Genomic DNA, 23,550 nt, shown 5'->3' with positions numbered 1-23,550 from the left:
AAATGCTCTGCATTTCTCCAAAAGTATGCCTCCAACCTGCGCCCTTGGGGTCTTGCAAAAGCTCCAGGTTGTGGGTTCAGGACTTACTTGCTGCTGAGGCAGCGCCTCAGCGAGTAGGAGGCCCCTCCACCGCAGGTGCGTGAGCACTCACTCCACGGGCCCCAGGCGTCCCACAGGCCGTCCCGGTCCTCCTCAGAGCGTGCGGTCCTGGAGCTCTGTGAGGAACGAGAGGATGGTCAGTATGAGTCCTCAGTGAACGGGGAAATGTGCGCTCTAAAGCGTGGGTCGTCTGTGTGTCTGTACATGCTGGCCTTGCTGAGGATGAAGATGGGCTCAGATTCTCAGATTCTTTCCAATTTAATACTGTGCATATGTTTAGGGAGAGGGATATTTGAGTTCAAGGACCCTGGGCTGTGACTGAAAAGGGCAAGGGACTGCATTTATGGGAGTGAACAGAAAAAGGTGGCCAGAAATAAGAATCTGGGTCAGAGGAAGATAGATTGCACTGAAGTCACAGTTTTGCCCAGGGTTCATGAGTCTACTCTTTTGTTGCTTTGTGAAGAGAGAAGCTGCACTCAGAGATGTTTCTGCTCTGAGAAGACTGACATATGCATACCAGCACTGCTTTCCAAAATTTAACATTTTATACAACTGACTTTTCTTTAAATGAAGCAGCATCATTCCTAGTTTTCAGATGTGTTAATGAGAATAATTGCATGAAGTAACTTCAGTAATGCAAGGATTGGCTCCAGACAGACAGATTTGCTTGTTATTGACAGACTCCCTAGTGAAATCTGCATTTACTGTAAGGAAAATTGTTATGTGTAGGTCTCCATGTAGTGCTTCACATTTCTTAGAAGAGTTAAAGAGAAAATTTGTGCCAGTTACATAATAGAATAATAATAATAGTCAATAGAACAGATTCTGAAGTTAGAAACTGCCTGGGTGGGCTTCCCTGTTGGCGCAGTGGTTGAGAGTCCGCCTGCCGATGCAGGGGATGCGGGTCCGTGTCCTGGTCCGGGAAGATCCCACATGCCGTGGAGCAGCTAGGCCCGTGAGCCATGGCCACTGGGCCTGCGCATCCGGAGCCTGTGCTCCGCAACGGGAGAGGCCACAACAGTGAGAGGCCCGCGTACCGCAAAAAAAAGAAACTGCCTGGGTTTGGATATGGATTGTTTTTTAAGTAATTATATGTCCTTGTACAAGTAACTTACCACCTCTTTACACTTCAATTTCCCTTTCTACAAGATGGGGATAATATTATAACCATGACACTACATCCACGTGTGTGTGTGCACACACACACTGTAGAAAGACTAGTTATACAAACTAAACTTAGGACCAGTTTCAGAGTAAATCACAAATAAATATTACCTATAATTATTATGTTATTATAAATTGAGAATGTGTCACATATGTACGTTCACAGTTGTATTAGTCTGCTCATGTTGCCGTAACAAAATACCAGCCTGGGTGTTTTAAACAATAAAAATTAATTTTTCCACAGTTCTGGAGTCAAAGTCCGAGACCAGGATGCCAGCATGGTTGGCTCCCAGTGAAGACTTTCCCTTTGGGTTGCAGATGGCTTCTTTGTCACTATGTGGTCACATGACATCCACTTTATGTGAGTAAGAGAGGGAGAGCAAGCTCACTGGTGTCTCTTGTTAGAAGGGCACTAATCTCATCATAAGGGCCCCACCCTCACCACCTCATCTAACCCTAATTATCTCCTAAAGGCTCCATCTTCAAATAACATCACATTGGGCAGGAGGGCTTCAACATATGAATTTGGGGGGGATATAACTCAGCCCATGGCAAGAGTTCTACAAGTAGCTAGTGTAAACTGTGGCCAAGTTACTTTACTGAATAAACCAAGTGACACCCGTATAGTAAAGGTGGTATCGCTCCATGTCAATAACATACACATGACAAATGTTAAAATTTCAAAACTATTTATATTTGGAAAAAGCAAACTGTAAAGAAAATGTGCATGATAGGCAATATGACGGTTCATCTTCAGTTTTTTCTCTAAGGAGAGAGCATAGGCAGTGTATAATACTGGAAGAGCATGGAATACAGAGGCCACAGGAGGGTAACCTCTTATAAAGCACTGTGAGAACTTGAGATGATGCAAGTAAAACGACCAGCGTATAGTAGCCTCCATAAATGGTAGCTCTTAAAGACTTTCTCACGCCCTATCTAGTTATACTCAAGGCTATATCATCCAATTAGGAGGAGCTCCTGAAAAAGAAAAGCACATTGTTTCACCCCTAGAAAACTATTTATTTTGCAGTAATGGGATTCTTTATAAAGATGTTGCTATGGGGCTCATCTGTCAAATTGACTACTCCTTGGAACTTTTACTGCCGGCATAAATGGAGCCACAAACCTGGCTTTAGAGTATTATATCAAGGATTGTCTAGCTGGTGCATGCTATATTTAGAGTCCTAAATCATTTGAAATGAGCAGTGGGATAGATAGTTGTTAGAAGTAGGGACTACAGACGTACTCAGCCTGGAGTGGAATATTGGCTCCAGAGCCTCCCAGCTGTGATGTTCTCGTGCTTCACTTTTCTTATCATAGAATGGAGATAATAAAACTATCTACATCACTGAGACATTGTGAGGATTAAAATAGTTAATATATAAAAAGCACATAAGACAGAAATAATCCAAATGTCCGGGGGGGGGGATGAATGGATAAACAAAATACGCTATGGTCATACAATGGAATATTATTCAGCCTTAAAAAGAAAGGAAATTCTGACACATGCTACAACATGGGTAAACCGAGGACATTATGCTAAGTGAAGTAAGCTAGATACAAAAGGATGAATATTATATGATTTCACTTACAGGAGGTACCTAGAGTAGTCAAATTCATAAAGACAGAAAGTCGAATGGTTGCTAGGGGTTGGGGGGAGGGGGGAATGGGGAGTTATTGTTTAATGGATACAGAATTTCAATTTGGTAAGAAGAAAATAATTCTGGAGATCGATGGTGGTGATGGCCGCATAACAATGTGAATGTATTTACTGCCACTGAACTGTACACTTAAAAATGAGTAAGACAGTATATTTTATGTTATATATATACTATGCCACAATAAAAACAAATACATATGCACATTTTATAAAGCTCATAGGGCCTAAATAATAAATACTATGTAAGTATTTGAAGCTATTATTAACATTATTATTTAATATTACTTATTAACATCATGGGTAGCGGTGCTTTTTTTTTTTTCTGCTGAGCTTAGTTGAAACACTGCACTATGTAAGGTTCATCTTTCTTAAAACCCTGACTTTCCCACAGCAGAACCTTCCGGTCTCCTGCCACAGGACACTGACCTGGTGATATGACCTGCCAGGAGCTTGAGGTTCCTATAAAGTGCAGCATTGAATAGGAAACAGAAACACATTGGTTACCCCCAAACTTGTCCTTTCTAAAGGAAGTATTTACTGAGCTCCAAAGCCTGGTTTTTAGGGTTAATAAAGCCAATCTCTAATCACAGCAATACGGGGTATTCTGTTTCCAAGCTTAATAGGCTAGTGAGGGAGGAAAGACCCTTTGCCATTTAAATATACACACCGAGTCTCTTGCTCACCCAGTAAATTCATTCCTCAGATTTTTAAAAAGTTTATTGTGCACCTCCTGGCTCCCGTTTTGTTTGCTCTGTGTGACTGGAAGATGGTTCTGTTGAGAGAGTATTTGCCTGATGCAGTAATTATTTCCGTGACACACATGCATTGTACAATGCAATTTCCCTTATTCTATTAAAATTCAATCTGACTGAGATGAAAACCAGCAACACAAATGCTAGCCTGCATGAAGTAATTAAACTAAGCAAGATGAGTGATTACAAATTATGATACTATCCAATTACTACAACTGAAAAAAAAATTCCACATGCGGCATTCACATGTGAACTCTACTTCCATGTGAGGTAAGAACACCAGAATGCCAAATCCTGCAGCAGTTTCTCTCTGGCAGCTCTCTGGATAAGATATTTAGGAAATAATGTATGGTTGAGATTTGGTTCTTCTAGAGAAGCAAATTGTTTCAAACTCTGTGCTAAAGTTGCTTGATATTTTTCATGTGCCATGTCTGGAGAGGCACTAAAATGGCTCTAAGGTGAGGGTTCACTGACTAAACATCTTACCTCATCACCAGTTACAAGTTTCCACACAACTAGACATACTAGGTGCCCACATTTCTCTGAAGGACGTTGCACACTAGCCCAGAAGAAAGTCATGGACCTATTCCTTAAACTGGAACGAACTCCGACTTTTCTTTTAACCAGCAGAATAAACATAATTCATTTCAACTGAATTCATGTTTAATGTTAGAGAAAGTAATTTTCCTCCTCTTTAACTGTGCCAGATTTTTACATCTATAACCAGAAATGACATTTCAGCAATGCCTTGCAGGTCATTTAAGACATAGAAGCATTTGCTTATTACAGTTGTTAAGAGGGCCTTCATTATAAATAACTTTCATACTTAGTCCAGGTGGGACTCATGTTTATTACTCTTATTGTGGAATGTGCATTCCACTTCACTTCAAAGTAGCATTTTTTAAAAAGTGTAAGCTTTGAATTGCATGTAGGAAGAAAAACTGAAGCAGAAGCAAACAGGAATAGATAATGAGTTGCCTAGAGGCAATGCTGATTGCTTCTGAAACCAAAATTCTAAGCTTTCCCATTACATCCCCACCAATGTTTCTTGATTTGATTCCCATCACATAAACCTAATATTTTAATGTCAACATCTCAGAAACAAGGTCATGAATGTTATAAAAACACAGTGATCAAGAGATTATTCCTGACCACTGCTAGAAATTTCAGCAACAGTGTCAGGTGAGATGATGGTCTTTAGCTACTAATTGACAGAGGACAGAAGTGCAACCATTAAATTCTGTTTGTAAGCCAGGATTCCACCAATAGGAGGTTTATCAGAAAAGGTCAAAACTGCATCTAATATTGAACTTGAGGGGAAAGCCCATTTGAAATTTCCTTCTTAGTATAGCACTTATGTTTTTCTATAGTCACTGGCTGGGTTAGAATGGATAACTGGCACCTCCTCTGAGTTGACATTTCAGAAATCTAGCGAACACTGAGAGGAGAGAGGCCTGAGTCTTGGTTCTACAATCCTACGAAAATCAAATACTTCCCATGAGTTATTCAATTTAGAAAAAGTCTAGCTATTTCTAGATCTTTTGTGCCACACGATGACCTTTGAATATAGCACTGATGACGACTCCTAAATCAACTACAGTTGACCCTTTAACACTTGGGGGTGAAGGGTGCTGACCTGCACTCAGTTGAAAATCTAGGGTAACTCATGGCCGGCCCTCTCTACCCGCAGTTCCTCCATATCCACAGGCCATGTAGAGCTGCAGTCTTTACTATTGAAAAAATCTGATATAAGTGGAGCCACGCACTTCAAACCTGAGTTGTTTATGGGTCAACTGTAGTTTCGTTTTAGAAAATTCAGCCATCAACTTCTCAGTTTCCATCCACCCTTGTTCCTGGTCAGTTAAGTGACTCTAAGCCTCAGTCCATGCCAACTGCATGGAATATAGACTGTGGCCGACATCACTGTATACATCCTAGCAATATTCGAAGATTAGAAGAGCTTCTCTAAATCCATCAACCTCAGAATGGTGTCATTTTCTCGCTATTACTGCTTATCTAAACATGGTTTTCATCTGATCATTTTGTGGTTAATTTCAGAGGCAATTGCAGCAACCAAGTCTCAGGTGAACAGCTTTAAGCCTGACAGCTACAAGTAATTAACACAGAGTAATCACATGAAGCAAGTTTCCCTGCACCTCACAGCCCAATAGACACTTAACCTCAGAATGACCTCCTATGTATTTCCTTAGCCAGAACCCTCTTCCACTGGAACCCGAACAGGTTATCAAAGACTTAGGAAAGATATTGTAGGACAAAGCACAAATTAGCAATAAGAAGACAGAATTATATCTACTCGGAGATACATACACAGAGTATTGGGAAAATATTTTTTCCAAATGTTGTAACAAGAGGTCAAGTTATACAGAACAAAATGAAAACAAAAGTAGGTTCTGAGGAAATGGATGACAGGTTTTTGTAGAATTGAAGTCTTATAGCAAATGAAGTTATCTTATAAGCAAAGTGTTTTTCAGACATCAACAGATCCTCAAAAGTAGGAAAATGGGTAATGGGATGAATGGAAGAGCGGTTCTTACTCTTTCAAAATCAGCAAGGAGGTTTTCCTCTTCTCCCAGACAGACAGCATTTAGCTTAAGCCATCTGGACCTGTGTATGTGACTGTACTAAATGGATGTTACACACCTCGAAATTAAAAAGTGGGGGAGCAACTCCTCCAGTGATGAGAGAACCATTTTTCCTGTGGTGTGCCCATGCAATGTGGAGAAATCTATACACAGGAACATCCCATCTGTGTACCAAGCTTTGGAAACGAATTTGCAGACTTCACTTTTAGCTTCCCTACATCAGGTCCCTATAAATCTTACCTGATCCTTGGCTTCTTTAAGAACTTGGAATACGGGTTCTGCCGCCAACTGTACATGGTAGGAGTTGTGATGCTCTGCTCCTGAGAGCTTACAGACGTTAAGCAGTCACTGGGCTCTTGTAAAAGTCCATTAGCTTTTTGACGTACTTTCTTAAAGAGCAGGGTGTGTGGATGGATACTGAGGCATGCGCCTTCCCAGATATTTGCTGCTGGCTTTGCTGAGGAAATCTGGATCATCTGGTTCTTATCACAGCTGCACTGCTGGGGTATATGATGAGCTGACAGTGACACAGTGCACAGTCTTTCAGAGGCCACTACGTGAAGCCTGTCCCTTGCTACTGAGGAGAAAAGTCAGTTCTGTAAGAGGGTGGAAAAGCTATCTAGGCCACAGCAGGACTTTTGGGTACCTCTTCTCCTTTTCCTATTGCTGTGTCCATGCACGCACACACAGGTGCCCCTTTCACATTGCTGTAAGGGCACTTAGCTGCGCCTAAACCTAGGAGGTGGGTGGTGAGGGCAAAATGCTGGGATTTATTAAGTACCTGTGTGCCAGGAAGTATGCTAGAATTTACATGGATGATCATATTTAATCCTCAAGACGAGCCATGTCAGGTAGGAGAAGTTTTTCCTATTTTACCAATAAGAAAATTGAGGCTCAGAGAGGTTGAACATCTTGCATCAAGGTACAGGAGAAAGAGTACAGGCTTGGTGGTGGGACAGACCTTCCTAGACATATGTTAGTAAACTGGACGAGAACCCTTTGTCAGATCTCTTCGAGCCTGGGTTTCACCATCTGTGAAATGGGGATATTTATGCTTCTTTTCCTAGGGTGATGGTGAAGATTAACTAGGAAATCATATGTAAGGTGCCTAGTGTAGTTTCTAGCACGTAGATGTTAATTATTTCATCTCTCCACTCGGGTCACAAACATTTGTCCCCCTGCCCCACTCCCCTCTCCCCTTGCCAAATCACACAGCTAGCTCCTGGTGGGACCACGCTGGTTTTTTTTTTTTTTTTTTAACATCTTTATTGGAGTACAATTGCTTTAGAGTGTTGTGTTAGTTTCTGCTGTATAACAAAATGAATCAGCTATATGCATACATATATCCCTATATCCCCTCACTCTTGCATCTCCCTCCCACCCTCCTTATCTCACCCCTCTAGGTGGTCGCAAAGCACCGAGCTAATCTCCCTGTGCCATGCAGCTGCTTCCCACTAGCTATCTACTTTACATTTGGTAGTGTATATATGTCAATGATACTATCTCACTTCGTCCCAGCTTACACTTACCCCTCCATGTCCTCAAGTCCATTCTCTACGTCTGCATCTTTATTCCTGTCCTGCCCCTAGGTTCATCAGAACCAAGTTTTGTTTTGAGATTCCATATATATGTGTTAGCATATGGTATTTGTTTTTCTTTTCCTGACTTATTACACTCTGTATGGCAGACTCTAGGTCTATCCACCTCACTACAAATAACTCAACTTCGTTTCTTTTTATGGCTGAGTAATATTCCATTGTATATATGTGCCACATCTTCTTTAACCATTCATCTGTCAATGGACACTTAGGTTGCTTCAATGTCCTGGCTATTGTCAATAGGGCTGCAATGAACATTGTGGTACATGACTCTTTTTGAACTATGGTTTTCTCAGGGTATATGCCCAGTAGTGGGATTGCTGGGTCGTATGGTAGTTCTATTTGTAGTTTAAGGAACCTCCATACTGTTCTCCATAGTGGCTGTACCAATTTACATTCCCACCAACAGTGTAAGAGGGTTCCCTTTTCTCCACACCCTCTCCAGCATTTATTGTTTGTAGATTTTTTGATGATGGCCATCCAGACTGGTATGAGGTGATGCCTCATTGTAGTTTTCATTTGCATTTCTCTAATGATTAGTGATGTTGAGCAACCTTTCATGAGTTGGTTGGCAGTCTGTATATCTTCTTTGGAGAAATGTCTATTTAGGTCTTCTGCCCAGTTTTGGATTGGGTTGTTTGTTTTTTTGATATTGAGCTGCATGAGCTGCTTGTAAATTTTGGAGATTAATCCTTTGTCAGTTGCTTCATTTGCAAATATTTTCTCCCATTCTGAGGGTTCTCTTTCTGTCTTGTTTATGGTTTCCTTTGCTGTGCAAAAGCTTCTAAGTTTCACTAGGTCCCATTTATTTTTGTTTTTATTTCCATTACTCTAGGAGGTGGGTCAAAAAGGATCTTGCTAGGCTTCCCTGGTGGCGCAGTGGTTGAGAGTCCGCCTCCCGATGCAGGGGACACAGGTTCGTGCCCTGGTCTGGGAAGATCCCACATGCCATGGAGCGGCTGAGCCCATGAGCCATGGCCGCTGAGCATGCGCGTCCGGAGCCTGTGCTCCGCAACGGGAGAGGCCACAACAGTGAGAGGCCCGTGTAACGCAAAGAAAAAAAAAAAGGATCTTGCTGTGATTTATGTCACAGAGTGTTCTGCCTATGTTTTCCTCTAAGAGTTTTATAGTGTCTGGCCTTACACGTAGGTCTTTAATCCATTTTGAGTTTATTTTTGTAAATGGTGTTAGGGAGTGGTCTAACTTCATTATTTTACATGTAGCTGTGCAGTTTTCCCAGCAGCACTTATTGAAGAGGCTGTCTTTTCTCCACTGTATATTCTTGCCTCCTTTATCAAAGATAAGGTGATGGAGTCAAGATGGTGTATGAGGAGGATGTAGAATTCGTGTCTCCCCAAAACAAAGGCACCTACCAGGCACCAGTGGGGGACCATGCACACCTAAGGGGATGGGAGGAACCCCAAGAGACCGGTGATCTCTCCTTTTGGCTTGTTGCCCCCCACCCTTTTTCTTTTTCTTTTTTGTTGTGGTTTTATTTTACCTTGTTGCAGTTGTTTCAATTATAGCTTTATTTTTCTAATTTTATTTTTTATTCTTTGATATTGTACTGCTCCTGTTTTCTCTTTCTTTCTTTCTTCCTTTTTTTTTTTTTTTTTTTTTTTTTAATAACCATGAAGATTGTGGGATCTTGGTTCCCAGGCAAGAGGTCAGGCCCCAGCTCCTGTGGTGGGAGCTCCGAGTCCAAACCACTGGACTAACAGAGAACCTCAGACCCCAGGGAATATCAATTGGAGTGAGGCCTCCCAGAGGGCCTCATCTCAGCACCAAGACCCAGCTCTATCCAACTGCCTGCAAACTCCAGAGCTGTACGTCTCAGGCCAAACAACCAGTAAGACAGGAATACAGCACCACCCATCAAAAAAATGAAACATCAAAAAATATGTGACAGATGAAGGAGCAAGGAAAAAACCTACAAGACCAAATAAATGAAGACAAAATAGCCAAACTACCTGAAAAAGAATTCAGAGTAATGACAGTAAAGATGATCCAAAATCTCAGAAACAGAATGGAGAAAATACAAGAAACGTTTAACAAGGATCTAGAAGAACTACAGAGCAAACAAACAGTGATGAGCAACACAGTTACTGAAGTTAAAAATACTCCAGAAGGAATCAATAGCAGAATAACTGAGGCAGAAGGACGGATAAGTGAGCTGGAAGACAAAATGGTGGAAATAACTGCCAAGGAGCAGAATAAAGAAAAAGAATGAAAAGAATTGAGGACAGACTCAGAGACCTCTGGGAGGGCATTAAACTCACCAACATTCGAATTATAGGGGTCCCAGAAGAAGAAGAGGAAAAGAAAGGGTGTGAGAAAATATTTGAAGAGATTATAGTCGAAAACTGCCCTAACATGGGAAAGGAAATAGTCACCCAAGTCCAGGAAGCACAGAGAGTACCATATAGGATAAACCCAAAGAGAAATACGCCAAGACACATATTAATCAAACTATCAAAAATTAAATACAAAGAAAAAATGTTAAAAGCCGCAAGGGAAAAGCAACAAATAACATACAAGGGAATCCCCATAAGGTTAACAGCTGATCTTTCAGCAGAAACTCTGCAAGCCAGAAGGGACTGGCAGGACATATTTAAAGTGATGAAAGAGAAAAACCTACAACCAAGATTACTCTACCCAGCAAGGATCTCATTCAGATTCGATGGAGAAATTAAAGCCTTTACAGATAAGCAAAAGTTAAGAGGATTCAGCACCACCAAACCAGCTTTACAACAAATGCTACAGGAACTTCTCTAGGCAGGAAACACAAGAGAAGGAAAAGACCTACAAAAAAAACCCCAAAACAATTAAGAAAATGGTAATAGGAACATATTTATTGATAATTACCTTAAATGTAAATGGATTAAATGCTCCAACCAAAAGACATAGACTGGCTGAATGGATACAAAAACAAGACCTGTACATATGTTGTCTACAAGAGACCCACTTCAGACCTAGAGACACATCCAGACTGAAAGTGAGGGGATGGAAACAGATATCCCATGCAAATGGAAATCAAAAGAAAACTGGAGTAGCAATTCTCATATCAGACAAAATAGACTTTAAAATAAAGACTATTACAAGAGACAAAGAAGGACACTACATAATGATCAAGGAATCAATCCAAAAAGAAGATATAACAATTGTAAATATTTATGCACCCAACATAGGAGCACCTCAATACATAAGGCAAATGCTAATAGCCATAAAAGGGGAAATTGACAGTAACACAATCATAGTAGGGGACTTTAACACCCCACTTTCACCAAGGGACCAGGTTTTATACTCATAATCCGACCATCTTTTGTGCTGCCTGGCTTCCAATTTTGACCTTCCTTTCCATTTTAGACAGAATTTTATCAGTACACAGTTTTTTTAAATAGAATGACAAGTACTAACGTTGTTGCTTTTCTTGTGAAAAATGATTTTGTCCTCAGCATCCTTTCTCAATCTAGGAATAACAACTTGGAGATGGAATTAAGACAGCTTCATTACTTTTTAGGAAATGAAAGCCTGCCTCTGCTCCATGTCAAATGCTTCAGGAAGATTTTCATTTCAGAATGAGTGTAACTTGATTTGTTTGTATCCCATCCAAGGCCCAGGCTGGATTACATCTCATCTCGGAAACTGCTGAGAAACCTCTGGCCATTTTGGAAGGCTCAACCAGACACAATTTCACAGCCAGCTGAATTCAAATCAATAATTGCTGATATGAGCAAAGATTAGTATTCAGGATATTTGTGACTGGTCATGGAGTATTTTGAGCCAGTTTATCTCAAGGAAAGGCCTAGTAAAATATTCTATCACTGTCAGTTTCTACTACTTTAAAAGCATAAACTTCACAAATAGACTCTGCTTTGTTGTAATGCTGATAGAATATTAACATAAATACTACTATACATTTCTTTTTCTGAGAGAGATTTCAAACAAGTTTGGATGAAAACCTATATATATATATGTATATTTATGTGTATACATATATGTATATGTATGTAGATTATGTATATAATACACATATACATATGTGAGTGTATATATATGTGTGTGTGTGTGTGTGTACATATGTATAAATCTTCCAGACACACTCTCTGAGAGAGTCTGGAAGATTTAAAGAGATTTTCTACTAGAAAGAGCCTGTCAGTCTGGTTTTCTTTTTTCCACTGTAATAATTTTCTTTTTAATAACAACTGTAGCAGCCAAACTCCTAAACCTAGGGGCCGCTCAATTAGGAATAGAAGGCTGAAACTGGTAATTCCATTTCTTTTACAAAACAAAATTGGACAATAGGAGAATTGTATGCTGTAGAAACTGCAGTCATTTAAAAAAAATCATCTATTCCCATGTTTGCACTGACCGTCATTACTTCCATGGCCTTTGCACTGTATGGATAGTTTGAAGACATTCTTCTATTTCTCCTCAAATGTGAAACTTAAGCCATTTACCTGGAGTTCTAAAACTGAAGCTCGTCTTCCTGGTTGCTGTTTTTTTCTAAGAAAGAAAAAATCTCCAGTGCAAAATAATCTATAAGCCAAGTACCAAGGAAAGCAGTGATGAGTCATCTCCTGGGACGTCCACACCCCTCCACTCCCCAAAACAGGCGTATTTGAAAAACCCCCTCAAATGAAATTCCTTCTTCTGCTCTTTTTGTGAATTCCTGACTTCCTGGTGAGCCAGTTAGAACTTTCAGTTTCCGTTTCCATCTCATCTAACCCGAGCTCTGTCCAAACTGCAGCTCCCATCAGCCACACTTTCTGCAGCACAGACAAATTTTGCTGCAATGCATTTACAAAACATCTGTAGAACTAATGAAACATCAGAGGCTCTGGAAAGCACATGTTGGGGTTTGGAATCAATGGAGAAAGAATTCCTGACAGAGAAAACACTCACTTTGTGATTCCCTGAGAAAACTGGAAAGTTAATAGATTAATATGGCTTAGAGTTTGCTGAACAAAAACCCCAAACTGCAATTGATAATAGAGAAGCTAGAAGAAATGACTTTCACTTCACGCCACAATCAAGCCTTTGGTTTTAGGAGAACTTTCCTAACTCTTCTTTGGTTGACCATGGTGCCATCTGAGCCAAGAAAGAAAATTTGCTGAAATGGTTCTGAATGAACTTCCAGAGGACTTAGGGTGTGTAACTTACGTTCCTTTCCGACGCTCATGATCGGGTCCTTTCTCTCTCAAGTGCCATTCAGATACTGCGGGATGAATGTTTGGAATCGAAATCTAAAACATTCTCTCTGACGCAATGTTATATTTTCTTCTTTCCTATATTCTTTTTTCTACTTTTGCGCACATTAAATTCCCTTTACCCAGAAAAAGTATTAGAATGATAAGCGCTTACTATCTCAATATTTTAATTTGCAATTATTTGATGTTGCATCCATGCACTATCAATTTGCAAGGCTACATGAAACCAAAAACAAGACTTTGTAGCTCTTTAGGGTGATCATTTTACATAACAATGATCTTCCCAGTTAGACTGTAAACTTGCTGAAGGCAGGAATTATGCTTTCTATTTTTGAACTACCTACTGTCGGCACTGCAATAATTCCTATGCACGCCGTTTAGAAGAAAATGTAATAGATGTGGACAAATATTTAAGAGAGGGTGAAAGCCTTCGGAAGTATGTTTTGTTTTAAATCTTAGATTACTCATTTACTTGTCATCTGTTTCTTAAAAATGTACATAGGATATGCAATAAGCACAGGAGTGGGGGTGGGGAGGGGGGAGAGGGGGAAGAGAGAGAGAGAAATATCTAGTTACTTAAAATTTCCAAGTGGTCTCAAGTTCTGGGACTTTATTATTTTCTTCAGTGCAAATGCATACCACCACCCACCCTCCTCCACACTAGGAGATAAATTTTGTCAAAACACTGCACCTATGACTCAGATCCTTTTTTTTTTTTTTTTGCGGTACGCGGGCCTCTTACTGCTGTGGCCTCTCCCGTTGCGGAGCACAGGCTCCGGAAGCACAGGTGCAGCGGCCATGGCTCACGGGCCCAGCTGCTCCGCAGCATGTGGGATCCTCCCGGACCGGGGCACGAACCCACGTCCCCTGCATCGGCAGGCGGACTCTCAACCACTGCGCCACCAGGGAAGCCCTCAGATCCATATTTGTTTTTTTTTTTTTTTTTGCGGTACGCGGGCCTCTCACTGTTGTGGCCTCTCCCGTTGCGGAGCACAGGCTCCGGACGCGCAGGCTCAGCGGCCATGGCTCACGGGCCCAGCCGCTCCGCGGCACGTGGGATCTTCCCACACCGGGGTACGAACCCGTGTCCCCTGCATCGGCAGGCGGACTCCCAACCACTGCGCCACCAGGGAAGCCCCTCAGATCCATTTTTAAAAGCAACAGCTCAATTACCATATCTCTGTATCTTCAACAGATAACATTCCCTCTAGTTTTAACCTGTAACTGTAGCTATAGGTAGCAGTTTGAATAACTGGAACAGGTTCACGAGTTTTGCAGGATGGCAGTAAATCATTTTGAGGGTCTACTTATGGTCCTGATGATCCTTTTCCATCATTAAAGTAAAGCAAACCAACCCGGCGTCCCAGCAATCCAGAAGCACCATAATTGCTTAATGTACATTCACGCCAATCATCAGCAGATTTCCTTCGCATCTATACCTGACTAAACACTCAAGGACAACACTCAACATGGGCCAGGAAGCCTTGTAAGCAAGGCATAGGTGGTAACCAGCAAGTTAACTTGCTGCTTTGAAATGACTGTCTCCCATCCACGTGTACCAATTTCAACAGCTCCCTATTCGATTCTCAGCGTCTCCCAGTAGGTATCAGCAGAGCTCACTACCGCATAGCCCTCTGCTTCTTGGCTTATGGAAGAACCTGTTGCTTTCTCATGGATCGTAAGTTCTAATCCCACATGCTTATGTTTCCTTTATAATCTACTGAGGAAGTGAGATAAACAACAACAACAAAATATCTGACTCCTCAACATTCTCTGCATTTAATCAGATACCAAGTCTCATCACTTCCACTTCTGAAATGTCTCTCTTCCACTCCCACCCTCCCCAATCCCTACTTTCACTGCCTTAATTCTGGTTCCAGCATTTCATGCCTGGCGTTCTGCAATAGGCTTCCCATCTGATTTGACCTCAGCCTCTCCACCCACCAGTCTGTCCTTCACACTGCTGCCAGTTACCCTTCTAGAATGCAGAGCTAAAGTTCACTCCCTAAGGGGGTTCTGTGGTTCCACTACCTGCCTAGAGCTGGTGGCATCAAGTAATAGATTTCAGATGGGCTGTGAGGACTCAGAAACTGTATGCAACATTTTTGGTGTATGTGTGTCATTATCAAGCTTCTGGCAAGAGGATCTATAGCTTTCATCACGTTCTCCAAAAAAGGTTAAGAACCACCGAGTATAAGATAAAGTCCAAATTAGAGTGGCATACAACACCCTTCCTAACTTGACCCTAAATCAACGTTCTAGACTCATTTCTGTTGCTCCTGGTCACTCAGATCCTCGACACTCTAGTGACAGGGCACTGCTGCTCAGTCAGACAAGCTGCTTGGGCACCTCTGATATTCTGTTCATGAGCCTACTGTTGCCTAGATTGCCTTCCTCTCCGTGTTCCTTGCATCCTTTTCTTTCTTCGACTTGTATACTTCTGCTCCTGCAGCTCCCACGCCATCTTCTAGTGCAATGTTCTCTAATCTCCAGGTAAAATCAATCACTGCCTCTCCTGTACACTCTGAACATATTGCTAGGACTTGATACGCATGGCTATTTTAGCATTTGTCAGCCACTGTACTGCAGTTACTTATTTATACATCTATCCCAAAGAATGGACAGTGCGTTTCTTAAGGGCCATGACAAAGATGAACATGCCTTTGTACCCCCAGTGCCTCGTAGAACACCGGACATGTAATCGGGTTCAGTGCATATTCATTGAATGAATAATTAACGCAAGGCAGGCCAGGACAAGTTGTAGTTGAGTGTCTAATTAACAACCGATGTCAGCTTTCCCTCTCATTTATACACAGTCAGATTCTCTGAAGACAGAGGGGGAAAATATATATGCAAAAACTGCAGATAAGTAAGGAAATGGAAGAGGAAAAAAATTAATCTGACGCATGGAAGAAAAAGATGATCACATTCCTGCTTCTTCATGTGTCTTTTTACGCCAACTTGAAATTTACCCAAAATGTTAAAAGCTGATTAACCTGTCACATCTTGCCTTAATTTAGCCTAATTCAAATCCTAGATGCTCATCTGCCAAAGAATCCTCATCACTGCGTAAACAATAGCAGTCCTTCGGCAACACCTGGGAAGCAGCACTTTGTGGAGATGAGTGTGCTGGGTTGAGGAGGGAACAAGGATGGGTGGGTGAGGGAGTCCTGACTTGATCAAAGGCATAGGCCTCTACCAATAGAAAAGTAAAAAAAGATGAATTAAATTGTATTGTCATTAATTAATTGTATTTTCATTAATTAAAGTGTATTTTCATTAAACTGTGACAAAGGGAATTCCCTTTGACACCCCTAATTTCTAAAACAGGGCTTGATACAGAGATCAATGTTCAATGGATGTGTAGTGTTTAACTGACTTTTTTGTGAGCAATTTTAATTTTACAATGCATCACAGAACAGATATGGATAATACTGATGGCAAAACTTCTAAAGAGGGACACAGGCTGAGGGTCAGGACTTGGCCATTGTGGGATTTGGGGCCAGATACTTTCTGAAACATCCCTAGCCATAAATATGTCTACAATTCTAAATGAGCATACTTACAAATAAATTTTCTAACTTGGCGATGAGACATGAACATTTGCTCAATTTAACTCAGGATTGCTATAAAAATTGTTTAAAAAATAAAAGTTCTAAAATACGAAAATGTTGACAGTACTAAATTGCTAAATGAAATTCAAGTAGAGATGATCCTACGGCTTCAGCTGTTAAGAATCGTTTCATTAAAAGTAATTCTTGAAACGAATCTCTAATGGGGACTCCTTTACAATACAATTATCAGCATTCAGAACCTCTGTCAAATCATTGTGACTCCTGAATAATAAAAAAAAATGCTAAACTATACACTGTATTTTTGTTGATAAATATGTATTATTTAAAAATCACTAAGTACTGGTAAGCAAAAATTTCCCAAATGATGAGATAAAAGTTAGCTTTATATGATGGTTTTCAGTTTCTATATTGACTTATTTCCTATCCAGGTGGTAAAGAATAATGGTTTTTCATTTTATGCTGTTTCTACTAATGGCTATATCAGTAATTTTCATGACATAATTTATTTTGTACCAAAACAGAAACTGCTATTGTGGTTCTCTATGAGTATAACTTCTAGTGGTTATTTAAAAAGATATTCTGATTTCTAGATATATTTTCAACATATTAAGTCCTTTATCAGTAACAGTTGAGAGTCAGTAACCTTCATACAGCTTTCGTTGTCTTAACTACAGCAATGAGGGCAGACGTTCCCTAGTGAAACGATGCTGTCTTTCATAAATAGCCTACAATTTTTCTGTAATATTGTAGGGAGTAGACTGTAGAATAAGTCCCTTATTTTAAATCACTGCAAGAAAGACTTTGGTTTTCTAAAAGGACTTGTCTTTCTCAGTCAGTTATAGTTTGTCATTATTTGTAAACAATACTGATCTACTTAAACTGAGATGGAATATAATATTGGTGATTAAAGACGTATATACCAGTTGTCTCTTTCTATCTCCCAGTCAAGTTCGTGAAAAGTATTTGCGTTTCTGAGCTGGCTAAATTCCCTGTACTGTTAGCATTTTGAAATCATAGTTGAAAAATATCAATCAGTATTGTATACATGGGAAGTAATGCAGTCTTTCATTTGTAAATTAAATGACAATGTCTAGGAGCCATTAGTGAAACCTTTTATAAATGTTTATTAGCATATGAAACATAATATGGTTTTTGTGATTCTCGTGAGCACTTCTCTGACCCTCAATGCTTGATAAAGTAGAAGCAAATACAGTTTCCCTGAGAATTCATAAAACTTAATTTTTGCTTTCAATGTTGCAAGCATTTTGAGTCTGTCATTTTGTTTTCAGCAAGAGGAATTATTTTTCCTGCAGCGTCATTCAATGTTATTTAATGGTAGGCATGTAATGCAATGTATGCATTGCATTAATCACGGTTAGTAATGTGAAAAGTTAATAGGCTGATGCTTCAAGTAATGTTATAATCACTAAAATGCCTCAGGAATATATGAAAATGGATCTTGGCCACGGACAATATCAAGATTGCCGAGATGCACCACAGGCATCTTTTTTAAAGCCTGTTTTGTAATAAGCAGAGAAAGCGAAGGTGCTAAATCATGGTTTACCACCCCATTGGCCTCACAGCCTGTCTGTCTCTGGTGCTGGGCCTCAGAAATCAATTTCACACATGGCTGCTATCAGCATTCTTCGAGCCATTAAGACGAGAGCACTTTCTCCTCTTTTTATTAAAACAAGCTCACTTTTATCTCACGGCTCCAGCTTTGTGCTTTCCTGCCTTTACTTTCCACTTTGTTAGTGGTAAGCGTTACATTGTCTTCTGCCTCCTTTCCTTTCACTTCTAGACTTCTTGAAAGGCTAATCCACGCGCACGGCACCCACTTCCTCAATACCCTCAATTTCTTTAACGCTTCGTCATCTGCCTTCTGCCCTGCCACTTGAGTGATGTGGCTCCTCTGAAATTCATCAGGAGCCTGTAACTCACCACATCCGAGGACCTTCCCTCAGACCTTCCTGTGGGACGTGATACCCTGGCTTTGCTGGCAGTGACTCCTGGCCGGTTCCTCCCCTACCTTTTCTTACTCACACTGACTAGTAAATGCCGGAATCCTCAAGATTCTTTCCTTGGGCCCCTGCTCTTCTTTCTACCCTCCTGTTGATCTCACCCACTCTCCCTTGCCTGCACTCTTCTCTTTGCAGATGAGAGACAAAAACGTCTCTACCCCAATCTCCAGGCTTCTGTTTCGACTCACCTGGACGCCTCCGTAGTACCTTAAACTCAACATGTCCAAAACCAAACTCAATATTTGGGTCCCCAATCCTTCCTTTAGCAGTCCTTCCTCTTAACCCAGTTACAGATATATAAACATTTCTATAAAACATTTCCCCTACCTTCAGCCTCTCCATTCTCCACCTCAACCCAGCCTACCCATCCACCCACACACATATACCCAAACAATTACCTGTACTAGATATTTTACTTTGGTGATGTACCTCCTTTCTGTTCCCTCTTTTCCATTCCAGCTGCCAGCACCCTAAATCAGATTCTTCTTACTGTCATCTATATAATACACAATTGGTACCTCAGTCTGCTTCCAGTCTGGCAGATCAGTTCCCCTGCAGCGTGGCTCTCCGTGTGTCAGAACAGCCAAAGACAAGGTTGGAATGGTGGTCTGGGAGAGGGCCTTGAGTTCCAGCTGAGGGATTGCGCCTTAAGTAGACTGACAGCTGAAGCCAATGAAGGCTTTTGAGCAGGGCATGATATGATGGGAGTTTTACAGTTTTCAAAGTGCTTACACATATTTGTTTGATCCTTATAATATCCCTATAGCAGGCATAGCAGGGTTATGGGCATTTTAGAAAGAAAGAGACTACTAAGGTTGGCAGATAGAGAGTGCTATAAAAAGGATAAGAGAGAAATCCACCTTACAACCACTTCCCCAACAGGTAAGAGGACTTTAGAATCTCTTTATGTCTAAGTAAGTGGGATAAGGAGAGATAAGAGTCAGTCAGTCATCTGGACAGGAATTAAACTTAGCTGCTTGAGGAAAGCTGGGGAACATAAGATCAGATACTTAATCTATTACAGTGGCCATCCAGAAAAAGAAAATAAAGAAAATAAAAGATTATATGACTAGTATATGCAGAAGACTGGATACCCTCAGAGCATCTGGGTTTTTTAAATTTTATTTCTTCAAATCGGGCTCAGAAAGGTTCTAATTTCTATCTTGTACAAAATGTGCATGGTTCCTATTTCTGAATAAAAAATTTATGCATTCAAATGGCTGACAGATTAGACTTCAGCTTACACTACACCCTATTAACTGGAAGAGTTCCAGGTCTCTTTGTGCATGCTACCTAACATAATAGGAAAATCATCTTCCTATTATACATCATAATCCTCCCTTTCTCTTTTTCTTTGTGTCTCCCTCACATACACACACGTATTTACAATTTACAAAGTGCATTCACGTCAACTGTATGAGTTATTGGAACTGGTATAGCATCTCTGTTTTAGGGAAGAGGGTCTCCTAAGATTTTTTTTTTTTTGAGGTGGAGAGGGTTCTATAAAATATCTTCAAATAAGAGACAAATCCCCTAACAGGTGAGAGGTGTTTAGAATCTTTTAAATATGCAGTTGGATCAATGGCTATCAACTCTGACTGCATACTCGAATTACCTGGGAACTCAAGAAAAATCGCCCATGTCTGAGCCCTACCCCAGACCACCTGAATCTGAATCTCTTGTGTGAGGGAGCCTGGAGGCTGCCCAGACATTTTTAGTTCTCAGTTCCTACAGTGATTTGGATGCGGCGGGGGGGGGGGGGGGGGGGGGGGGGGGGGGTGAGAACCCTGAACTAGGCAAGCGTTTACAAGTGAACTCACAGCGTGACTTTTTTGAACCTACCTTTATCCTTATTCTGTTTTATACTCCCTGGTTTCAACAGACTCCAGACCTCCCCCTGCTCATTAAAAAGGAATCTTAGTTTTTCTTCTCAGTCCTATTCTTTGAGATAACATGGGAGACTCGAGTTACCAAACAAAGCTGTCAGCTGCCCTGAATCTAGGAAAAGATGAGATTGGTTTCTGGGAATGAGATAGAAAATTTCAGCCTTGTAGGAAGGGAGTCATGAAACGTGATGTTTATTGGGCACTTGCTACATGTGTTAGGCATTGGGCTGAGTAGGTTGCATGGCTCATTTGATTAAATTTCACAATAATCCTTTGAGGTAGATGCTGTTGTTGGTCCCTGTTTTGCAGATAAGGAAACTGAGACACAGAAAATAACAGGAAGGTTACACTGGTGGAGCCAGGACTCGAGTCCAGGCAGTCGGGCTCAAGAACTCCTGCTCTCAACAAACTCGTGTTTATCAGGATCACCTGGAGAGCTAAAAACACATACACAGAGGCCCAGGCGGGTTGAAGTAAGCAAGAGAATCCTGGGCCGTCATAATTTTAATAGGTGCTCAGCTGATTCTGATATTGACCAAAGATCAGCAACTACCACATTATACTATATTGCTTACAGGTGAAAATACTGAGGCACATTTAGATGAAGAAGAAAAGAGATCTTCGGTAAGGGGGTTTGACCTTTGTATGGGACAGAAGTAAGTTGAGCTTAAGGTACAAACTCTCAATGTCTCACACTGGCAAGCAAAGACAGGAGCCGTCTGCATCAGAGGATTGTGAACGGGAGGAGAGGGTCGGGAGTCCATAATCCTATTTCTGTAACTGAATCTCAAGCTTTGCTCCCATCATTCGGACACTGGAAAGACCCTGGTACACCCTTCCACCGAATCCAAGATGACACAGATTGAAGTCACATTATTTTATGTACCATTAAGAATAAAAAAAGAGCCACCCATTAAACAGTGACCTGCTGTCAATGATAAGACGCGTCAAAGTTTCTAAAATCAGAAAAATTATGTATCTTAGGATCCATGAAATACGGTACAAGCAGTGAACTCTGAAGAATTTGGTTCTGAAACCGTGGAAATCACTCAGCAAGTTGGGGAGGCTCCTGCTGACAGTCCAAATAACATAGTTCCAACAACAGGGAAAATATTCTGTGCTGCATATTTTAATATCATTTGTTTGCTATAAGAATTGAGTACGTGTACACTGAACGTAGAGGAATTCATGCCACCTTTTAGGTTTTAGTACTCAGTTTTCCTATCTATACGAGGATGTGGTAAGGCTTCTCTGAGATGACATATAGAAACAAGTAGCACAGTACCTAGCACACAGGAAGACACGAAAAATCACATTTCCCCCTTTGCTAAGTCTGACGAGATTTCTGTGTTGTTTGCAGTCAAGTTGGGGGAAGAAGGAAGGAAAGGAAAAGTGGTAAATGTCGAAAATTAGAATGAAAGTCAGAAGGACCATACCTTTTAAAACATAAATACCTGTTTGATGCTGTTCCAGAGTAAGTCTACTTTATGTTATGAGGCCAAGCTATAATCAATTCTGTACTAACGCTGAGTAAATTGGAGACTATTCCTAATTAGGAGAAGAAGAAATGATATACCCACAGGATTCCAATGGCTGATTAAAAATCTGATACCTTAGCAACTGGATTCATAAAGAAAAAATATAAAGAATATAATTATGTGACATTTAACTCACACTTTCTTTAATAAAACTTGTGGGTTATTTTGTTCAGTCGCATTATGCTTTTAGTACAAAATGATGAATTGATGAATTTCAGATATGGCTTGATTTTTTTCCTGAAGACCACGATTACTATTCCATCAGAGCAGCTAACTTAAATTTAGACACTGAATGCAGCATCTTTTACTGGAGTTTCAGTTGCTTTCAAAGGGAACTCCGCATGTGGAGCCCATTTTAGATAATGTGGAGCGCTGCAAGAATTAGGGCAAAGATACTTGCTGGCTTCCCGTGGAAAGATTCATGACTGTGACATGAATAAGAGTTGAATAAAGCACTGTCTGGTGAGAAATCAGATAAATAACCACAAGTGGGAAAACACTGCCGTCTCTGAGGACAATAATCACCCCAAAGTACAAAAATGACTCCCCACGACAGCCTTTGTGTTACGTGAGGTCATACAGCTTTCCAAAAAGTGCAGGAGTGCCTCTTTGAAATAGCCTCTATGTATTTGGAAAGGTTCACTGAGAGTGAATAAAGGGTTAAGTCACAGCAGTGTGGCAGTCTCTTCAGAAAGGTTGAGCCTGAATTCTCTCTTTCCTGAGAGAATGACAGAAAGTTCTTCATGTTTTAAAGACGGAGACATTTGTTACTCCAGAAGGCCTTTTATAATTTAGTAAAAAAAAAAAAAAAAAAATCTCTGACTGTAGGGAAGGGATTGAACAGGGAAGCCTCGAATACAATTATTCACTCCTTCGCGCATTCCTTCTGCATACAATTGAGCACCTAATCAGTGCCAGGGTACAGGCTGTCTGCTGAGCAGGGGGACCTAAAGAGTACACAGCTGGTGCTATAAGAGCCTCTGAGCCCAGAGGACCACAGGGCTTTTTCCTGCAAGTGACTATGTAGCCGTATAGGGGGATCTTTCCCCCTCTTTTCCATCACTGGGGCTGCTGCCGTCTTCATGGTTTCTCACTATCAGTGGTGTCATAATCAAAGGGCCTTCCAGCCTCCATTCTCGGGGTCTCTCCATTCTGTGAGGCCAGCACAGCTGTCTTTCTAAAACACAAACTTGGACCAAAGCTCCCAGGCCTGGCATGCCAGGCCCTGCAGGAGCTGTTATGCTCTAGCCACTGGGATTCACTCACGGCTCCTTGGACTCAACTTTTTTTCCTTCTTCTGTGCCTCTGCCCGTGCAGGTCCCTCTGCCTAATGCCCCCTTTCCCTCTCTTGTCTACCTGGTGAACCTCCATTGATCTCCTAAGGCTCACTTTAAATGTCCCATCTTTTAAGTCACCCTCACTGACCCACCTAGAGGCCGAGCGA

The 23,550-nt window shown here is 41.0% G+C and overlaps 1 protein-coding gene across 3 annotated transcripts in view; it reads right to left on the bottom strand.

Annotated features, from left to right (window-relative positions):
* The window catches only part of ADAMTSL1 (ADAMTS like 1), a 470,685-nt gene that overhangs the window by 435,539 nt on the left and 11,596 nt on the right, over positions 1-23,550 (bottom strand). For all 3 annotated transcript variants that reach the window (XM_067744472.1, XM_067744473.1, XM_067744474.1), the window contains exon 2: positions 88-215. In XM_067744472.1, coding sequence (XP_067600573.1) covers positions 88-215 — 128 coding nt within the window. The remainder of the gene's footprint in view (positions 1-87; positions 216-23,550) is intronic.

The sequence above is a fragment of the Pseudorca crassidens genome, chromosome 7, assembly GCF_039906515.1.
Source record: "Pseudorca crassidens isolate mPseCra1 chromosome 7, mPseCra1.hap1, whole genome shotgun sequence".
In the NCBI taxonomy this organism is placed as follows: Eukaryota; Metazoa; Chordata; class Mammalia; order Artiodactyla; family Delphinidae; genus Pseudorca; species Pseudorca crassidens.
This window is presented reverse-complemented; position numbering and strand designations above follow the sequence as displayed.